The 17,145-nt window shown below is 47.4% G+C and overlaps 1 protein-coding gene across 2 annotated transcripts in view; it reads right to left on the bottom strand.

Moving 5' to 3' along the window:
• The window catches only part of KIF26B (kinesin family member 26B), a 791,950-nt gene that overhangs the window by 145,911 nt on the left and 628,894 nt on the right, over window positions 1-17,145 (bottom strand). For both annotated transcript variants that reach the window (XM_078648800.1, XM_078648801.1), the window contains one exon: window positions 13,133-13,226. In XM_078648800.1, coding sequence (XP_078504926.1) covers window positions 13,133-13,226 — 94 coding nt within the window. The remainder of the gene's footprint in view (window positions 1-13,132; window positions 13,227-17,145) is intronic.

Consider the following 17,145-nt stretch of genomic DNA (forward strand, 5'->3'; position numbering starts at 1 on the left):
TGCTCTTTAAAGGCCACCTTCCTCTTCTCAACTAACAGCATCCTGATGTTACATTTTAGCATCCCAAAAATATTTCCATCTAATATTAAGTGAACTGAGGCTTCAAATACTCGGTAGGGAGTGGAGACGCTTGTATAGAAATCAAACAAATCTCACAAAGCAGGGAATCCAAGCTCATATGAAGCATTTGTGAAATAGAGGCTGATCAACAAAGGCACAGCACGGTTGTTGTTATAGAGGTAGGTTCTTACAAAGTATGCTCTTTTTATTAAAAACAATGTTCTATGTTATAATTCTATGCATGCTTTGGATCTTTGTGATATTCCGCAGGTGGCTTTTGGTAGCTTGCAGGGTGTAGCAGGGCCGATTTTTAAGTACCTACTTAAAAAACACAGTCCTGCTGTCATCATTGTTTTCTATGTTGATTAGTGCAAGAGCACATAGTGAAGATATACATCAAAAGAAGACTTTATTGTCACTGTGGAGAGTTTTCTCATTCATCACTTGCAGTCTGGAGGGTGGAGAACGTTTGTGCAATCACACATAGGGCATTTGCTGAGGAGGTTTAGAAAGTAGAATTACAAGGTGATGAGAGGTAAAAGGAGGTATTGAGGTATATGGTTGGTAAATGTAAAGCTAAAAAATAGTGGAGAGAATTCAGGCGTTATTGTTGTGTAAAGCATAAGTTAGGCATCGATGGTAATTTATTTAGAGGCACTACGCAAGCTTCCCCCAGCAAAGTACAGTGGGTAGTTGATAGAATTGGTTCATGTTTGCCATTTAGGCATTGCCAAAACTAAGGGAAGGCTCAGAATAGGCTTCTGGTGGCCAGGTTTGAATAGTGATAAAAAATATAACTGGTAAAGAGATTGTGTGGAGTGACAGAGAAGCAACAAGATGTTTCTGACAAAAAATCCTCCAATGGTTTAGTGTAAACTGCTTTCAGGACCAAGGGAGGAGGTTTCATTGGACTTTGTGTGTCCATTAGCTAGTGAGTTGGTATCTCCATGTATCATTGAAGCTTTGTGATTGGCTTAGGGGAGCCTGGGTGCTTCCTGGTTCCGGGACATCGGAGAAGCGGAGGGGAGATGCGGCCGGCAGAAGAGGTAAGTCGTATTTCATCTATTTTTGTATTTTGTCTCCTCTCCCGCCTCTCCACCACCACACCCTGCTAGCCGCTACTGGATCCTATCACTTGAGTTGAGGATTAGCATTTACTATGTGCTGGTGGTAATCAATAGGAAGATGATATGGCTAGCAGTTATTTCATGTGGCCTAACAAATCCCTACCCATAGATCCTTGCAAGGTACTGATGAGAACACCAGTGGCATGTGCATTAATGAGAACTTCTCCCTAAACTAGCTTGTTCATCTGTGAGAGGTCCTGACTGGAGGCAGTGTGTTCAGTCTTTCAACCCAAGCACTCTGTTCTCTCTTCTCCGCTCAGTCCTAAAAAGGGATACAGCTTTGTTAGACCTGTCAGCCCTTTGGGTGGTCCCTCCTATTTATTTATTTATTTTTGTCCCCTTTTTGCCCCTCAATCCTTTCATTTTTATGTCCACTGGGAATTTTAGGTGTTGACCTGGGGGGGGGGGGGGTTAGGTACTCCTTGACCCCATGGTTCCTCATAGGCCTAGAAATCCCTCCTTTTCTGAGGGAAAGCTTAGTTACCTAAAATGGTGGCCAATAACTGCCATAACGGTCACTTCAGGAAAGGGACCCATAGGTTAACAAGGGGATACTCTAGAACCTTCTAGCTGGTTCTGGTAGCCTGAGGTCAGCCTATATAAGGTTCAGAACCGGGGCGGCCATTTTAGAAGTAGCCTCAGAAAACTGACCGGAGGGCAGTCTGTTGCGCTTGGGGAAGGGTGATCCTGTCTGCGTTGATGGTTCTAAGGGACTGCTGCCAGTGCAGTGAATCTGCCTCCCTACCTGTAGAACTGGCCCGCTAGCTAAGCTCCTTCAGGAACTGCCCCAGGAGACACTTCACTAATGGATGGAGTCCATGATATCTGTCCCTGAGCAGTAGGGGTGGGTCTGGCCAGGGAGAACTGTCTGGTGACAATTGATGAGAAGAGGCTGAGAAGACCCCCCCCCCGGCCCCTTTATCTAGCCAAACCTAGACTGATAGGGTTTTTATAAGGTTATAAACCCGTCCACCTGCCCAGAATCACGGGTGCGGGGAAGCGCTGGGAGGCCACCCTGTCGCTGAAGCCTGAGAACACCTCCGTGGGGGTCCTGCTGAGGGGAGTAGATAGTGCCTGTGACAGCGGGCGAGGGCATTCTCCTGAGGCCCTGAAACACCCGCCTGGCGTGAGGGAGGATTGGGAACCTAGCGATCTCCGCGCCGAAGAGAATCTCGCTGTGTCAGCGTTGCCGAGGGTAGCGTTCCTGTAACTGCGCAGGACAAGCGGAGGCAAGGTCTCTCTCTCTCTCGGAGTGGGCGGTCCTAGAGGCAGTGTTCCCCTCGCTGTGCAGGTCCCGTGAGGAGAGGGCTTGGCTTCGCCGAGAAGACGCCGTACAACAACGGAACCGCGTCTTGTGAACCGAGGAAGTTCCCCAGCCTCAACCGAAGCACCAAGGTGATAACTGGGGCGGCTCACTTCTGTGAGGAGCCAGTGTGAGGGCTGGTATTTCTGCTGGGAGTCTGGCGGCAAGAACGGAGACTCCCTGCGGCTGTAAGAGAACAAAGAACAATCCTCCGAATCACAAGTAAGCTGGGAATTGGGGCTCTTGCGGGACACAAACGTGGTGAGACTATTAACGAGTGGAGTGTCGATCCCTGGTGAAGAGGTAACGGGTGCCAAGGGTTCATTATTAATAAAAGGAACCATATTTCAGAGGCAAGAGACTGGCTAAGCATACAACAGCTGTTTAACCCTGGAAACAAGGAACAGCAGCCAGGGAAGTGTGGGTAAACTGCTCAAGTGACAGAGTACTGGACTGGCTGTGAATGATACATGTTCTGTTCCACAGGGATTAACTGAGGCTGATTTCGATTGTATTATTGCCTGTACCCATTCTACTGAAAGGAACGTGTGAGAAAATTGTAAGGCTGGGTAGAGGCACCAACCTGTTTCACTAGAAAGGGGGTGACTAAAGAGTATTGTGGAAATTACAAGGTGTCTTCCTAGGAACCCTAGTTCTAAATGAGAGTTACTGGGGTTCTTAACCTGAAGGAGGAAATGTAACCTCAAATGAAATGTAATGTCAAGTTTTCCTATTATTGATGCAAAGAGTCTGATGGTGGAATATTTAATGTGATTAGTGACGAAACTGACAGAAGAAAATAAGTGGAAGTATACAGAATTTATTTATAAAAGTGAACCGTATTTTCCTAAAATTGGTGTAGCGTTGTTTTTGAATGGATGGACGCTGAGTTATTACAGGGTGTGATGCGAGCTTTACACTTTGGCCTTTTGGTTTGACCTGCCTATACTGCGCCAGGCTACCCTATGTGATCTGGAGACTCCAGGTCCAACAAGCTTCCTTTGTAGTGTCTTTACTGTTTTTCATTGGTCACTGTATTGCTGACTAAAATACATTTATGTGAAAAATGTTAAACAGCCTTCACAGTTCAGTTTGGTATTTTCTGTATGAAGTCTTTGATCCTATTTTCATATTGAAAAGAGAGCAAATGTCTGATAAAACGTATTTCTGCACCACCAAACTAGCATCAAACTAGCTCATCCCAGCTTCACATTAGCTCTGGAGGCACCGGGCATTCCTCTAACTTTTTTTATTATTTGGATTTGATTTCACTCATAAGGCATGTAAATGGGCTATTTGAAGCAAGAGATTCTGGATTCCAATGAAGAAATTGAACTAAGTCAACCAAAGCTCCCAGAAGAGCCCTGTTAGAGCGTTTCATATCTGGCTTAATTTCAAAGAAAGAAACAGACACGACTTTGACTCTCGCCCACAGTATTTTAGGTCAGACACACTGCTGGAAGTTATAACAGGAAAAGCTTGTGGTTTCAAAGGCAATTCCAAGCATTCTGACAACATGGGCTCTGTTTTCAAGAGAATATCACTTGTTGTGGGCCTGGAAAAACATGCTATAGAAAAAGAGACCCCCACATCTGATGTGGGTCAGGGCAGTCCAAGACTTAAGGCTGCAACTGTGCAAACGCCAGCGGAGTTCCCCAAAGAGCTGTTTGATGTCAAATATCTGCCCATCGGGATGAATTGTGCATTGTATGGGGCACCAACTTTGCAACCCGAGCTGAAATTGCCCATCATGCAATATCAAGCGAGGAAGGAATAAGGAAAATGGTCTACGTGATGGGCTCATCCGCTTGGCCCTCCACCTTTTAAGACTATTAAAAATGATGCTACCAGGCCAGAAAGGAAAATACCCATCTACTCTGAGTAAATACAAGTTAACTCAAAAGATTGCAAACCTGGAAGTGACATTTCTAGATTTGGCAATTTCTACCTTCTGGGAACTCTTTCTGCGCTTCCTTGTTGTTTTGCTTCCTTAAGATGTTTCAAGGAGAATGTAGAGGCAGCTACTTCCAGTCATTTTTGCTCTGATTCTCTACCTTCTGTCTTCTTCATTAAAGATAGGGACTTCTGCTTGTTCCTTCCAATTGACTGTCCTTGTTCGATCTCCCCCTGGCTACTCACAAGATGAAATGACTGCCCCTTATCTTACCCGTCCACTTTGCTGCCCTGTTTTCTCTACCCACGCCAACTCTTCATTTTAGCCCCTACATGTCACTCCTGGGTATCACTTTACTTCCTTTTTCCTTACTTGTTATCCCTTTCCACCCGGCTACCTTTCGGTGAGTGTGCATGAGGTAGAGTACTCAAAACAAAGATCTGGCTCTGCTATTTATCACTTGTGGGTCTTTATCAATAGGTTCCTATTATTATAATCTTATATAGGGGCAGTGGTGGCTCCTCCATTTGAGCGGAGGAGCAGCGCCCCACTTAATTGCCCCAGAAATTCCCCAGAGACGAAAAATAAAATGGTAATGAAGTTAATTCATTACCATTTTATTTCCCATCAATCCGTCCTGAACCAAATCAGGATGGGGACAGTGGCGGTCTTGCCGAGGAAGTGCTGCGGGGAGGGGGAGGGGTAGGTGGGGGGGTATTAGAGTCTGATATACGACGGACAGGAGTAAGGTAAGGAAATAAATAAATAAACAATTTACCTTGCGTGCGCTGCATCACTAACTCGGCGCTGCAGCGCGCGCAAGGTAAATTGGTTTATTTATTTATTTACTTACCTTACTCTTGTCCATCGTATATCAGACTTATAACCAGTTTGCCTTTACGCTCATGGGTTTATTGTTAAAAGTGACTCAATCCCCAAATTAAAAAATAAAAAGTTGTTGAACCATGTCAACAGAACTCTTCAGATGGCTTCTCCAGAAAAGGTTTAATGAGGATAACAGTTGACATTTAACGATACAACTGTTACCTCAAAGAGGGTGCCCTCGTTTGTAATGGGTTAAAGGATGGTTCTACAAAGTCGGTCCAGGAGGGCCAGATTTTTAAGATAACTACATTTATCTAAATTGGGGAAATGCTAAAAATCTGGCATTGATCGGGCCCTCCGGGACCAACTTTAGAGAACCCTAGGTTAAAGTAATGCAGATTGTACAGAGTGAGTACAATACAAAAAAAACATTACTCACGTGTTTTCCATTAACATTTTACATAACCACAGCTTACTAGCTTATCATACTTTTTGTGGTAATGTGGATTGCTGCCTTGCATGTGAAAACATGTTATGCAGTGGGTTAACATCATCAATTGTCCCCAAAATATTATTAGTCTTGAAGGTCATGTACAAACTAGATATCCATCTAGATTGTGTGTCCTCACAAATAAAGGATAAAGTTATCATAACAAGGAAACACCCATAAATGCAGTCATGTGAAAAAGTTGATCAATGTGCATGGCAACTTTATGGCACCAAAGGGCCAGCGAACCAGTAAGTTAAAAATGATGCCTGCTAATAGATTACTTTGTGTACATAATACTTGTAGGGCTATACTTTAATAAGGTCAATACTATCTTCTGCCAGATCCTCTTCAAGCAGAACTAAGGCCCGAAGAGGGAACTGTTGACGCTGGCTCAGCCCCCACAATGACTCTGTCTGTGGTCACATTATAAGGGAAGGATGATTAACTAGCATAAACACCTACCTAACAACAGATTTTAATTCCAGACTGTATTAGAAAACGTCTTTTTTTGCAAACCCACCCCCATTTTATTTAGACTGATGCTGCTTTTTTCACTCTGTGCACTGGGACTCTGTTGACCAGGCCCCAGTGTATGTGCTCTGGCCCCTAAAACATGTCAAATTTGGCAGTACTCCCAATTAGCATGTTTAAATTACCTTTAAGTCCCAAGTCCTACTATATTGTACCAAGTGTACCCAGGGCCCTTAAGTAAAATGCCATTAGTGGACTGCAGCACATATTGTGCCACCACTAAAGTGTTAATGCAAAACATGACTGCAGACCTGCCACTAGTAGCTTGACTGTGCAGTTTTTATTTACGATTTCGACCTGTTAAAATAACCTTTTCTGACAGGGCTAAACCGTTAGTTTAAATATTAATAAGGCATCCCTAAGGTTGCTTTAAGTGCAAATAAGGCAATGTGCATGGTATTAAAATAAAACATGTCCTTACAGTGAAAAAGACTAAAAGCCATTTTCACTGTAGCATGGTTAGCTGTTCCATAGGGAAGTCTTGGGAGGTAACGTTACAATTAAATATTGTTATCTCTGCCTAGGAACCAGGTAACAAGTTAGTGCGTGAACTTCTTAAAATACATATTAAAAATCCAATTCATTGGTAAAGTCAGATTTGTAACAAACATTTTACAAAATGTACTTTTAAAAGCTACCTGTAGTCGGCCTAGAGACTCTAGAAGCCCGTTTGCATGAGCTTCCAGCTGTCACCCATGAGCTGAATAGTTTGTTGATTAGGTGTTATAAGTCCCTCAGAGCTGAGATAAACAGTTTGAATGTGGGGAGGTGCCCTGTTCTTCTGACAAGATGACCATCTGGGCAACGCCCAGGAACTTAATTATCTTCAAAGGGGTCTGCCCTATCACAGGCAGATGTAGCTCACACCTGGGCCTGCCCCTCTGCTGTACTTCTAGCTAGCAAGGCACCAATCCCAGAGGAGTGGAACTGCCCTAGAACTGGTTTTGAGTGACCAAGGAGAGGGTTTTTTTCAATTCCCTGGCCACATCTCTAGGGGGGCATAGAGGTGCTGCACAAGGGAAGAACGGTTCTGTCATCTTGATTTTAGGAAGAGAGGGGAACTGTGAGATTGTTAGCACTAGATTACACAGGAAGTGGTGCAAAAGTGGGTAAAGTTATTCCTGGGAACTTTCTGCCTATTGCTCAGGGTGTGGCCAGGAGTCACCCCAAGGACAGGCTGCTGCCAGGGATAACTGTGGCACCCCTGGGCACCTTCTTCAGAACATGACTGGACCTGTAGAAGACAGGATAAGGACTCCACCTTCCCTTGTGAACAGTGAGGAGTGGACTAAGTGCTGGACCTGCTTCCATTCGTATCCAGGACTAAGAAGTGGAGCACAAGTGTCAGTCGACTTACCTTGTTTTAAGCTATAAGGTCACAAAAGCTGCAAGAATACTACTTTCCTAAAAGAGCCCAGCTGACCAGTTTCAACTAGATCTGTCTTGGACCGTGCTGGCAGCCTCTGTTGGAAAGAATCCTGACACCCAAATGCTGTTCCTGATGTCTTTAAATGCTCTACACACACATTTTTAGGTCTCGCCTGTCGATGCGCATGCGCATCGAGCTTGCGAGACTATGGGGGCTTATCCACTCTTTATCCAACTTGCAAGGAATCGTGGCGATTCCTTGCAGTGCCCGTGACTTTTAAGCTCAATGCGCATGTGCATTGAGCTTAAAAGCGCGTGCACAGCCGCCCGCATTCCTCCGACACCTTTGAAGTGAAGCTTAGCTTCACTTCAAAGGCCCGGCTTCTTCACACCCACATGCCGCTCTGCCCCGCTCCGCCCCCTCCCCTGAGTCATCCTGCCTGCCCAGACTTCTCCTCCCCCCTACTTACATCCCGCTTTCACTTGTTAACTTTACCGCTGTCCGGGTGGTTCCATGTTATTTCTTTAACTACCTGCTCGTGACTGCCCGTCCTCGTGCTGGCACTGTGCTTTCCTCTGTGAACTTTAGGACTTCTCCATATAACTGTGGCATTCCAGAAATTCGTCATTGGAACGCAACGTGCAACGCATTGACCCGACGTTGCTCTTTGATTGCGCACCTAGAAACCTTGACGCGCAAACCAGCTTCATTCTCCTTGGCTGACACACCCAGCAGCCTTTACAGACGGACAACAGCGTGTACAACAGCTTTGTGCCAATACTAACGTGCACACCAGCTTTGTGTCCATTTTATGTACACAGCAGCTCCATGCTCTATCGCTCACGCGCACAGCGACGCTGTGTGCACTTTAATGCTCATTCGCTGGCACGCACAGCACATTTGTGCAAGTATTTGCATGTCTACCCTGCAATCCTTTCGCTGATACGCACAGCTTGATTTTAAAATTGTGTGTATAAGTTACAGTTCACTCGCTGATGCACACAGCAACTCCGCGGCGCTGACGCGCACAGTTGGATTTTAAATTGCGTGCCTACTTTACAGTTTACTCACTGATGCGCACAGCAGCTCCATGCTTTCTTGCAGACTCGCACAGCAGTGCCCAGTGCAGACTTTTACGTTCTTTCGCTGACACGCAGAGCACTTTTGTACAAGTATTTGGTCGTCTACCCTGCAATCTTTTCGCTGATACGCACATCTTGATTTTAAAACTGCGTGTCTAGTTTACAGTTCACTCGCTGATGCGCACAGCAACTCTGCTGACGCGTTTAGCTGGATTTTAAATTGCGTGCCTACAGTACAATCGCACAACACTTTAGTACAAGTATTGCGTGTCTACTCTGCAATCTTTTCGCTGATGCGCACAGCAACTCTGAGTGCAGTCTCTTTCAATCGCTGACACACACAGCACGTTCCCATCTAATTGTGTGTATACAGTACAACATATTATATCCTATGTCTTCATTAACAATATAGTGTATCTGTACTGAATATATATCCAGCATTTCAGACTGCATTTCAGAGCTTTTAGAAATGTTTATGGCTTTTTTTTTTTGAAATTCTTTAGCATTGGCTACAGGAAACAAAAATGCTAAAGATTTACAAAAAAAACCCATAAACAATTCTAAAAGCACTAACTCTAATGCTGCGAGACCTATTGCATTTTCAATGCTTGTTCTAAATGGTGCCATAGCTACCAGGAGTTGAGCCCATAAATTACTCAAATCTTTACTAGACCTAACAAGAATAGTGCCATTAATACTTGTGGTAGACTACCATCCAGCCCAACTAATAATCCACTTTCTGACATAGATCATTTCTTTTGTTAGCTAACAATTCACTCTACTAGGACAGAAAAGGTATATCTCAGGACACAAGGTCTACGCTATCCTCATTTCACCCGCTTTCTCCAAGCTGACGCTAAGTTAAACTTGGCAGGCACATCACAGAGTGTCGAGCCTTGTTAAATTCTCCCAGTGCAGAAAATGAAAGTATTATTCTTATGCTATTCTTTAAACAAAGTCATGACAGAAAAATCAAGGCCCCTAAGCAGAGATACATCTGTATGCAGGAAAGTGCCAAGTGCAAATGCTTTGAAGAGCGAGACTAAACGAGGCAATTTTCTTGTAAAGCAAGAGATGATGAGTGGCCTCATTACCATGCATAACAAATCTACAAAAGGAGAGTCGCTTTGGTAAACATTTTCATGGGCGTGCGGATTTTAAGAAAAAAACAACTGCCGTATCCTGGTGCAGAAGCCAACCCCCTTTTAGAACACTATTGAGTTGTTCTGTTGCAACCCGACGTGTGATATTAAGACAAAGTCTTGAGTCCCCAAGATACTTTTTGGGTGTCCACATTGAGTGCTGGCTGGCAGCTGCTTGTGTTGCACGCTCGCAAACATGGGAGAGCAAGGCATCGCATTACACCTGATGCAGTTTCCATACTAGCTTTATACAAGGTGATGATGGTCTCTTATGATGGTTAGCAGAGTCTAAATTAAGCTTCCCAAAACTGTTCTGCATGCCAGATTAATGCAATCATATACCGCAGTCCGACTGCAACAGACTAGGCAACTGTCACAATAAATGTCCAGCTTAATTCTATGCATCCTCTTAAGAGCTTCAAGTTCTTTATTGACAACACAGTGCATAAGTCATGTTTGTTGTAAAATAAGACTAGGAAATGGGCTTCTCAAGTTAGCCATCAAGGCTATGGCACACTGACCCAATTCACAAAGCGGCATAACACGTATCTTTTCTAGGAACAATTCATCATCTTTGTTCAAACCATCAGTTCCTCCAATCTCTGGACTCAACTGTAAGAGAACTCCAGTCCCATTGTTCACTATCCTAAACTATCCGTTTCCCCTTCTTCTACAATGCACCAATGCTTGCCAACTTTCCTCATGCTATAAAATGTAAAGACATGCTTATACATACAATCATGCCGCAACTGAGCAGGGTGGTAAGCATAGAAAAATATCAGACATAGTTGATGTCCAACATGGACCCCCACGCAGCTGCAATTTGGGTTACAAACTGGGCCACCATTCTTACAACAGCATAACAGTCTCTATCGTTTATTACAAGTTTCTTGCAACATCATTGTTAACTGAGTCATCCATGGCCAAGTTGCCTGTGACCACACACCTTTAGTACTGGCCCCTAACTTTGTTCCAAAACGAGGAGTTCGTACTTCTATTAAACAACACTTAAACATTATTGGCATTCTCCAACTTTCTGTAACTACTTGACTACTAGTATGTACTGGTGAATTGGTCGGCCTATTAACTTCTCACAGACTGCTTCTGATAAAAGTCTAACATGTTTCTGCATATACTACACAAAATAAAAAACATACATCCCCTTTACCAAAACCTTGAAAACATTTCACGGGCAATGCTAGCCACCGTCACCAGCCACTGTGAAAACTTTTTGGATGATTTCCCTGATCTTTCTACCATCCATATTGGTTTGCTTTTCAAAGGTTTCTAAATTATCCCTCTTCATTCTAATAAGTGTCTGTTGTGCTTACGCCGTGTGTGATATCTTTTTGAGGTGGTTAACTCTATCTTTGAGGACTCAGTGGATTAACAGTGGGTCAAGACGTAGTACCCAATTATTTATAGTCACCATTAGAGACCTCAGCATCTTTTATTAAGGAATCCCCGCCTACTCATACGACATTTGTCAAGCAATCAATCACGATGCAGTTTATTTTGGGACAGCCATTAATACCATTACCACAATTAACTGCTTAACCGCAGCGGCATTTCCGCCGCGGTGTGGCGGTTTAAAGGAGTGGGCAGGGCCCGTCAGCCAACGGACGTGCGCAGCACTACGGAGGTAGTGCTCGCGACGGCCGTTGGCCGACGAACGCACGGAAGGGGTTAATAGATAGATTTTTACACATTTTCCAACACGAAATGAAAAAGAAAATACACTAGTAGGTAAAATCCATAAAGCCATAAAATCCAGAAATATTGGTTGAGATATTTGCTGACACTTTCAAGTTCAATAAAAAGTTATATTTCTGATCACAACAGTCAAGGTAAACGGAGATAATGAATGAGATGTCAACAGACATATACACTTCAGGTAAGCATTGCTAAATAGTTTTTTTCTAATTTCTCACCCACACGGGGGCTTCCTCAAATTCTGAATTTCAGGGATTTGGATTTGAACCAAACACTTCCTAACCAGTCTGAAATTGAACTCTTATTCTAGGATAATCCTGCACACAAAAAGCCTGTATAATCCTGTAATGCTGCAGTTTGATTTTCCAACAAGGAGCACACATGTTACATCTTCCAATGTATTCTTAATTTTATTTGGCTTTAGCCTGCTATCCCTTATATCCAAAAATGGTTCCTTTTCTGATTAGATGCCAAGGCGGTAATTGCAAAACGGTTAAAAAAATCATGCCTGGGACATTCCACGTTTATGATAAATAGTGATGTTCTGATTTTAGGCACATTTCGAAATATTCATGTATTTGTGGGTTCTGTTATGCTCTTTCTCAGTTTCTTTAAAAATGACATAGATTTAATTCCCTACCCACCATCTTTGGTTTAGTGGCTTTCGCTTGAAAAAAAAACATTTGGTCATCGTAAATTATGCACGTTAAGCACACTATTGCACCTGAGAGTATATGGAAGCTCATCATTTTTGCCGTCTTTTATGGATGTATTAACTTGCTTTTTTGTGCCCCGAAAATAAATAAAATATTAAGGGGCAGATTTATGAAGGCCTTGCGCCGCCGGTGCGTCACTTTATTTGACGCAACGGCGGCGCAAACAATGCGCCCTATTTACAACGTGACGCATCTAGGAGATGCGTCACGTTGTAAAGCCCTGCGCCATCAGGAGGCGTTCCGGCGCAGGGTGGGCGTTCCGGGGCAGGTGCGCCTCGCAAAAGTGGCTGAGTGAAATCTATAAGATTTCACTCAGCCACTTTCAGGACAATGCTGCGTCAAAAGCCTGCGCCTGCTTGAAGCAGGCGTAGGTCTTGACGCAGCATTGTGGAGATGGGGCACCCCCGAGCCTTGCTGGAGCTGCGTCGCGCTTGCGACACAGCTCCAGCACTGCGCCACCTTTTCGGCACAGATGCGTCACGCATCTGTGCCGTTTTTGCCCCATTGTGCGCCGCATTGTAAATGCGGCGCACTATGGGTGGCGGAGCAGCGGCGCAGGATGACTGGCGCATCCCTGGGGATGCGCCAGTCATCATAAATCTGCCCCTAAGTCTTTGGATTCCATTATATGATGTCAGTTAATATATAAAGGCCTGTATTCAGTTGTATTTGCCTCTATAATGCACATGTTGGTTTATGCATTTTATAGTAATAAATAAATATTTCAGTAAGGTACTAACCACCAAATATAATTTGCAAGTAAAATACGAGGGCCGAGCCCCCAAGGGTGTTTGAGGTTGCATCTGCATCCATGATACATAGTGTAGATGTTTTTAATACCTTTAAGCCATGCATCAATGAAATCTAAAAGTATACTCACCGAGCTTGGCATGGCCGAAACAAAACACGCAGCCGTCCGCACCATTGACCACAGACTGGATGACTTCGGCCACTGTCCCCGCGCACACTTCCGCCTGTGGCAATGAGAGGAGAGAATGAGCGATGTAACTGCAGCGCAAGAGCCTCTTCAACCCTGCCCGATCATGCCCTAAGGGAGGACAATGACCCAAGACACCCTTTTACATTGACATGGAGGGTGTGGGAACTTTTCCAAGAGTCCTAGACCTATCAGGAGGTTGCTTAGCTCAAATTGGGACAAGAAGATAGGGTGACCAGAATTTTAAAGCCCAAAACCGGGACATTTGTCAAAAATAGAAGAAGGACTACAATTTTACTTCAAGTGATGAGAGTGCTCCTCAGCAGACAATTACAGAACAGGTAGTTAGAACATACATAAAATGCAATTTTTAAGCCCAGTAGATTGCCTGTTAATTAAATTGCTTTCTTGGAACAACTGCTAACCATCCCTGCTTTGTAAAACATAAAAAACACCTCCCACTGTTTTCAGTCGACCCTTTTTAAAAACGGGAAAAAACGGGGACATGAGCTAAATTTCTTGAAATTTGCTGGGACAGCTGCTTAAAAACAGGGACGGCCTGGTCACCCTACAAGAAGAGCCATTCACCACTGTTCTTCTGTGGCTTGATCTTACTACTGACCCCAAAACTGAGAACCAAGTACATCCCTTTAGCACTTGAGCCTCATTAAAGCAAAAAAGAGCAGTACAAGGCTTACCCAGGGAGACGGTGAGAGGTTAGACACATAACTCAATAAAACCTCTGTACTTTGTAAAAGAAAAGTACTTTATTTCTAACACACCGAGGAAGCATGCTAAAATAATAAAGTTAACCTTAGAGGGCATTACAAGTGACGGACCGATTGTACCTAGTAACTATGGTAATCTGCAGCATAGTCTAAACCAGTGCTTCCTAAACTTTTTAGAACCACAACCCACTTTTTTTGTACGATAAACTTTTAGGACCCACCTAGCTTTCGTGGACATGAGGCAGGTGATTTTTTTATGTAACTAAAGCATAATGTGGTAGTGCATTGTTACTTGCAAACAGCATATTTTCCATTTGAATGGTCACTAAATGTGCAAAGTTTTATAGGTAAAGCTATGATGCACACAAATGATAATGTGTGTAATTTGGGTACCAGTGAAATGTTATTATTTTTGCATTACCAAGGAAAGTGTCTGATTTGTACTGATCTTCATAAAATCTTTGTTAGGGCAGGTAGGACGGGCATGGCGGGCATGGACGACCCGCGCGTTCGGGAGGCCATCCGCTTGTTGGGGGAGGTGAGGCCGCCGGGGCGCGCTGCCAGTGGCGCTGGTGTTGGCGTGCGAGCCCCCGCGGTCGTGGCCGAAGTTTGCACAGAGAGGGGGGAGGCAGGGCAAGAAGGCGGATGACGGCGGGCGGCGGGGCTGGGCAAAAGTGGTGCCGGGAGGGCGGAGGAAGGTGGGGTGCAGGGAAGCGGCCTGCTCTGGAGTTTGTGGGGGGGTGGAGGGGGGGGGCAGGAGGAGGGGAAGGCGGTTGGGGGCATTGGGAACTGGAACAACGTGCCGGGGCAGGGTGGGGACCCAGAGGTGGTGCCAGCAAGGATCCAGGAACAGGGAGGGGTGGGGGCAGAGAGCGGGGGATGGGAGGGTGGTGCAGGGTCGCCCCTCCTGATAGAAGAATCGGACGCCGAGGGGGAGGAGGGCAAGTGGGGCGAGGAGAGCGGGCTGGACTGGGGGGCACCCTCGGGGGGGAGGGGAGTGTGGTGGGGCCGAGCAGATCTCCGTCGCCTAGGGGGGCACGCGTGGAAGTGGGGATGGGGGTGGGGAGGGGCCCTCTATCGGGGGCAGAGGGGGTGCCTGGTACGCAGGTGTAGGCTACGGAGGCTTGTCGGGGGGGCTGAGGCAGGGGGCCGGAGCGAGGAGGCGAGGGGGTGCGGGCATGTGGGGGTGGGGGGATCGGCATGGGGCGGGGAAGGGGAGTGGGATTGGGGGGCGGGGGTGGCATGGAGCTCGGGGGAGGGTGGGGGGAGCGGCCCGCGCGGAGGGGGAGCATTCTGCAGGGTGGGGCCGGGGCGTGCAGAGGCGGTGGGGGGCGGGTGGCGTTTTTTTTGGGGGGGGGGGGGTTTCCCCGGCATGCGGGACTCCACCTTCTTTCTCTTGGCAGGAGCAGCTGCCTAGGCGCTCGGGAGAGCAGCATGCGGCTCCGCTCCACCGATGGGATGGGCCGACTCAGCTTTGTACGGGCGGTCGTGCTCCACCGAGGGACCGGTCGCGGGAGCATGTTGAGCGGCGGGGCGGTAGGTACCCGCCAGCCCCACCCCGAAGGGTCGAGACGGCCGCCGGGGGACGGGGTTGGAGTTTGGATAACATGGATCAGGCGGCGGTGTCGCATGTGGGGAATGGGCGGAGAGAGAGTGTGGATTTGAGTGACTTGATGAGGACTTGTCGGGAGAAGGCGGGGCTGAGCCGGCTGGAGTCCCTAGGGGGCGGCCGGGACGTGAGGTGGGGGAAAGGGCTAGGTGAGGCTGAGCAGGACGGGGAGTCTGAGGAGGAGGGGGAGCTGCGGGAGGGGGAGGGGGGACGAGTAATGTTGTTGGAAGTATTTTGCAAGTGCGCCTCCCGGCAGGAAGCGCCGAGAGTGACGGCCCCCCTGGCTCCACTGGTTAGGCGGCGGGATCCAGTGCGGACACCGGCCTTGACGCCAGGTAAGGATGGGGGCAGAGCGTGGAGCGGTTTGGGCAAGCCTCGTGGCGCGCACATGTCGGTGGGTACTGATGCCTGGGGGGAGGACATGGTGCGGCTGGTTAAAGGACGGTACGTGACGGACACAGGGGTGGGCCCGGACGGGGCAGGGACGGCGGACAACTGGGGGTCGGGGAGCGCCGGGGTGGATGGTGTCGGGGATGCCGCGGTGGGGGGTGTGAAGGCGGGGAGAAGGCTGGTGGGGTCCCCGAGGCGAAGGAGAGTTGTAACGTGCCTTTGCGTAAGCTCCCCTACATGGGGGTGACGAAGCCGCTGGGGGACCATCTGTCGTTGGCAACCAAAGAAAAGATCTGGAACGGGGAGTATGTGGAGATCCTGAAGCTCCTTCATAGGGAGCTGACGGTGAAGGAGGGGTCGAATGTGGAGGAGCAAGAGTTGGCCAGGCGTCCCAAGGTGCCCCTGACAATTGATAACTGGTCGGCGGCGTTCTTAATATACGCTAGCGTATATTGTGAGAAATATCCGGACAGGTCCGTGGCTTTATTCAAATACATGGACGTGGTCAGGCGGGTGCAGGTTACCTACGGAGGGAATGCTTGGTCTCATTATGATGAGGAATTCCGGCCACGGATGGCGTCGGACCCAGAGGCGAAGTGGGGCGAGCTGGATTCGGACCTGTACCAGCAGACGATGGGTGGGGCGAAGTTTGGCCGCACCATCTATACGGCCAGCGGTTTGCCACTTGTGCCGACCCCCTTTTCAGCCCTTCCCACCCGTGGGGGGGTGGGGCAGGGAGAGAACGCCGCTCAGAACACCGTCGGGGCTTGCTGGGACTTTAATAAGGGCGCGTGCGGCAGACAGGTGTGCCGTTTCAGACATGAATGTTCCAAGTGCGAAAGGAGACATCCGGTGTTGCGCTGCTGGGGGGTTGGAGGGGGTCCCCAGGGGCAGCAGCCCGCAGCGGCTGGGGCTCCGGCCTGGGGGAGGGGGGGGAAGGGGGCAGGATCCATGGGAAAAGGCTCATACACCGGTTAGGTTGGATCGGATGGAGCCTTTGTTGGCGGCCTATCCGCGGATGGAGGATGCGGCCATATTGCGACGGGGTTTCCGGGAGGGTTTTCGGTTGGGTTACGAGGGGCCGCGGATCGCTCGGTGGGCAGACAACTTGAAGTCTGTCAATGCACACAGAGGGGTCGTGCGGGACAAGTTGTTCAAGGAGGTGAAGGAAGGCCGGATGGTGGGCCCATTCCCGGAGCCGCCACTGCCAGACTTGATCATTTCCCCGA

Source organism: Lissotriton helveticus, chromosome 6 (assembly GCF_964261635.1).
Source record: "Lissotriton helveticus chromosome 6, aLisHel1.1, whole genome shotgun sequence".
In the NCBI taxonomy this organism is placed as follows: Eukaryota; Metazoa; Chordata; class Amphibia; order Caudata; family Salamandridae; genus Lissotriton; species Lissotriton helveticus.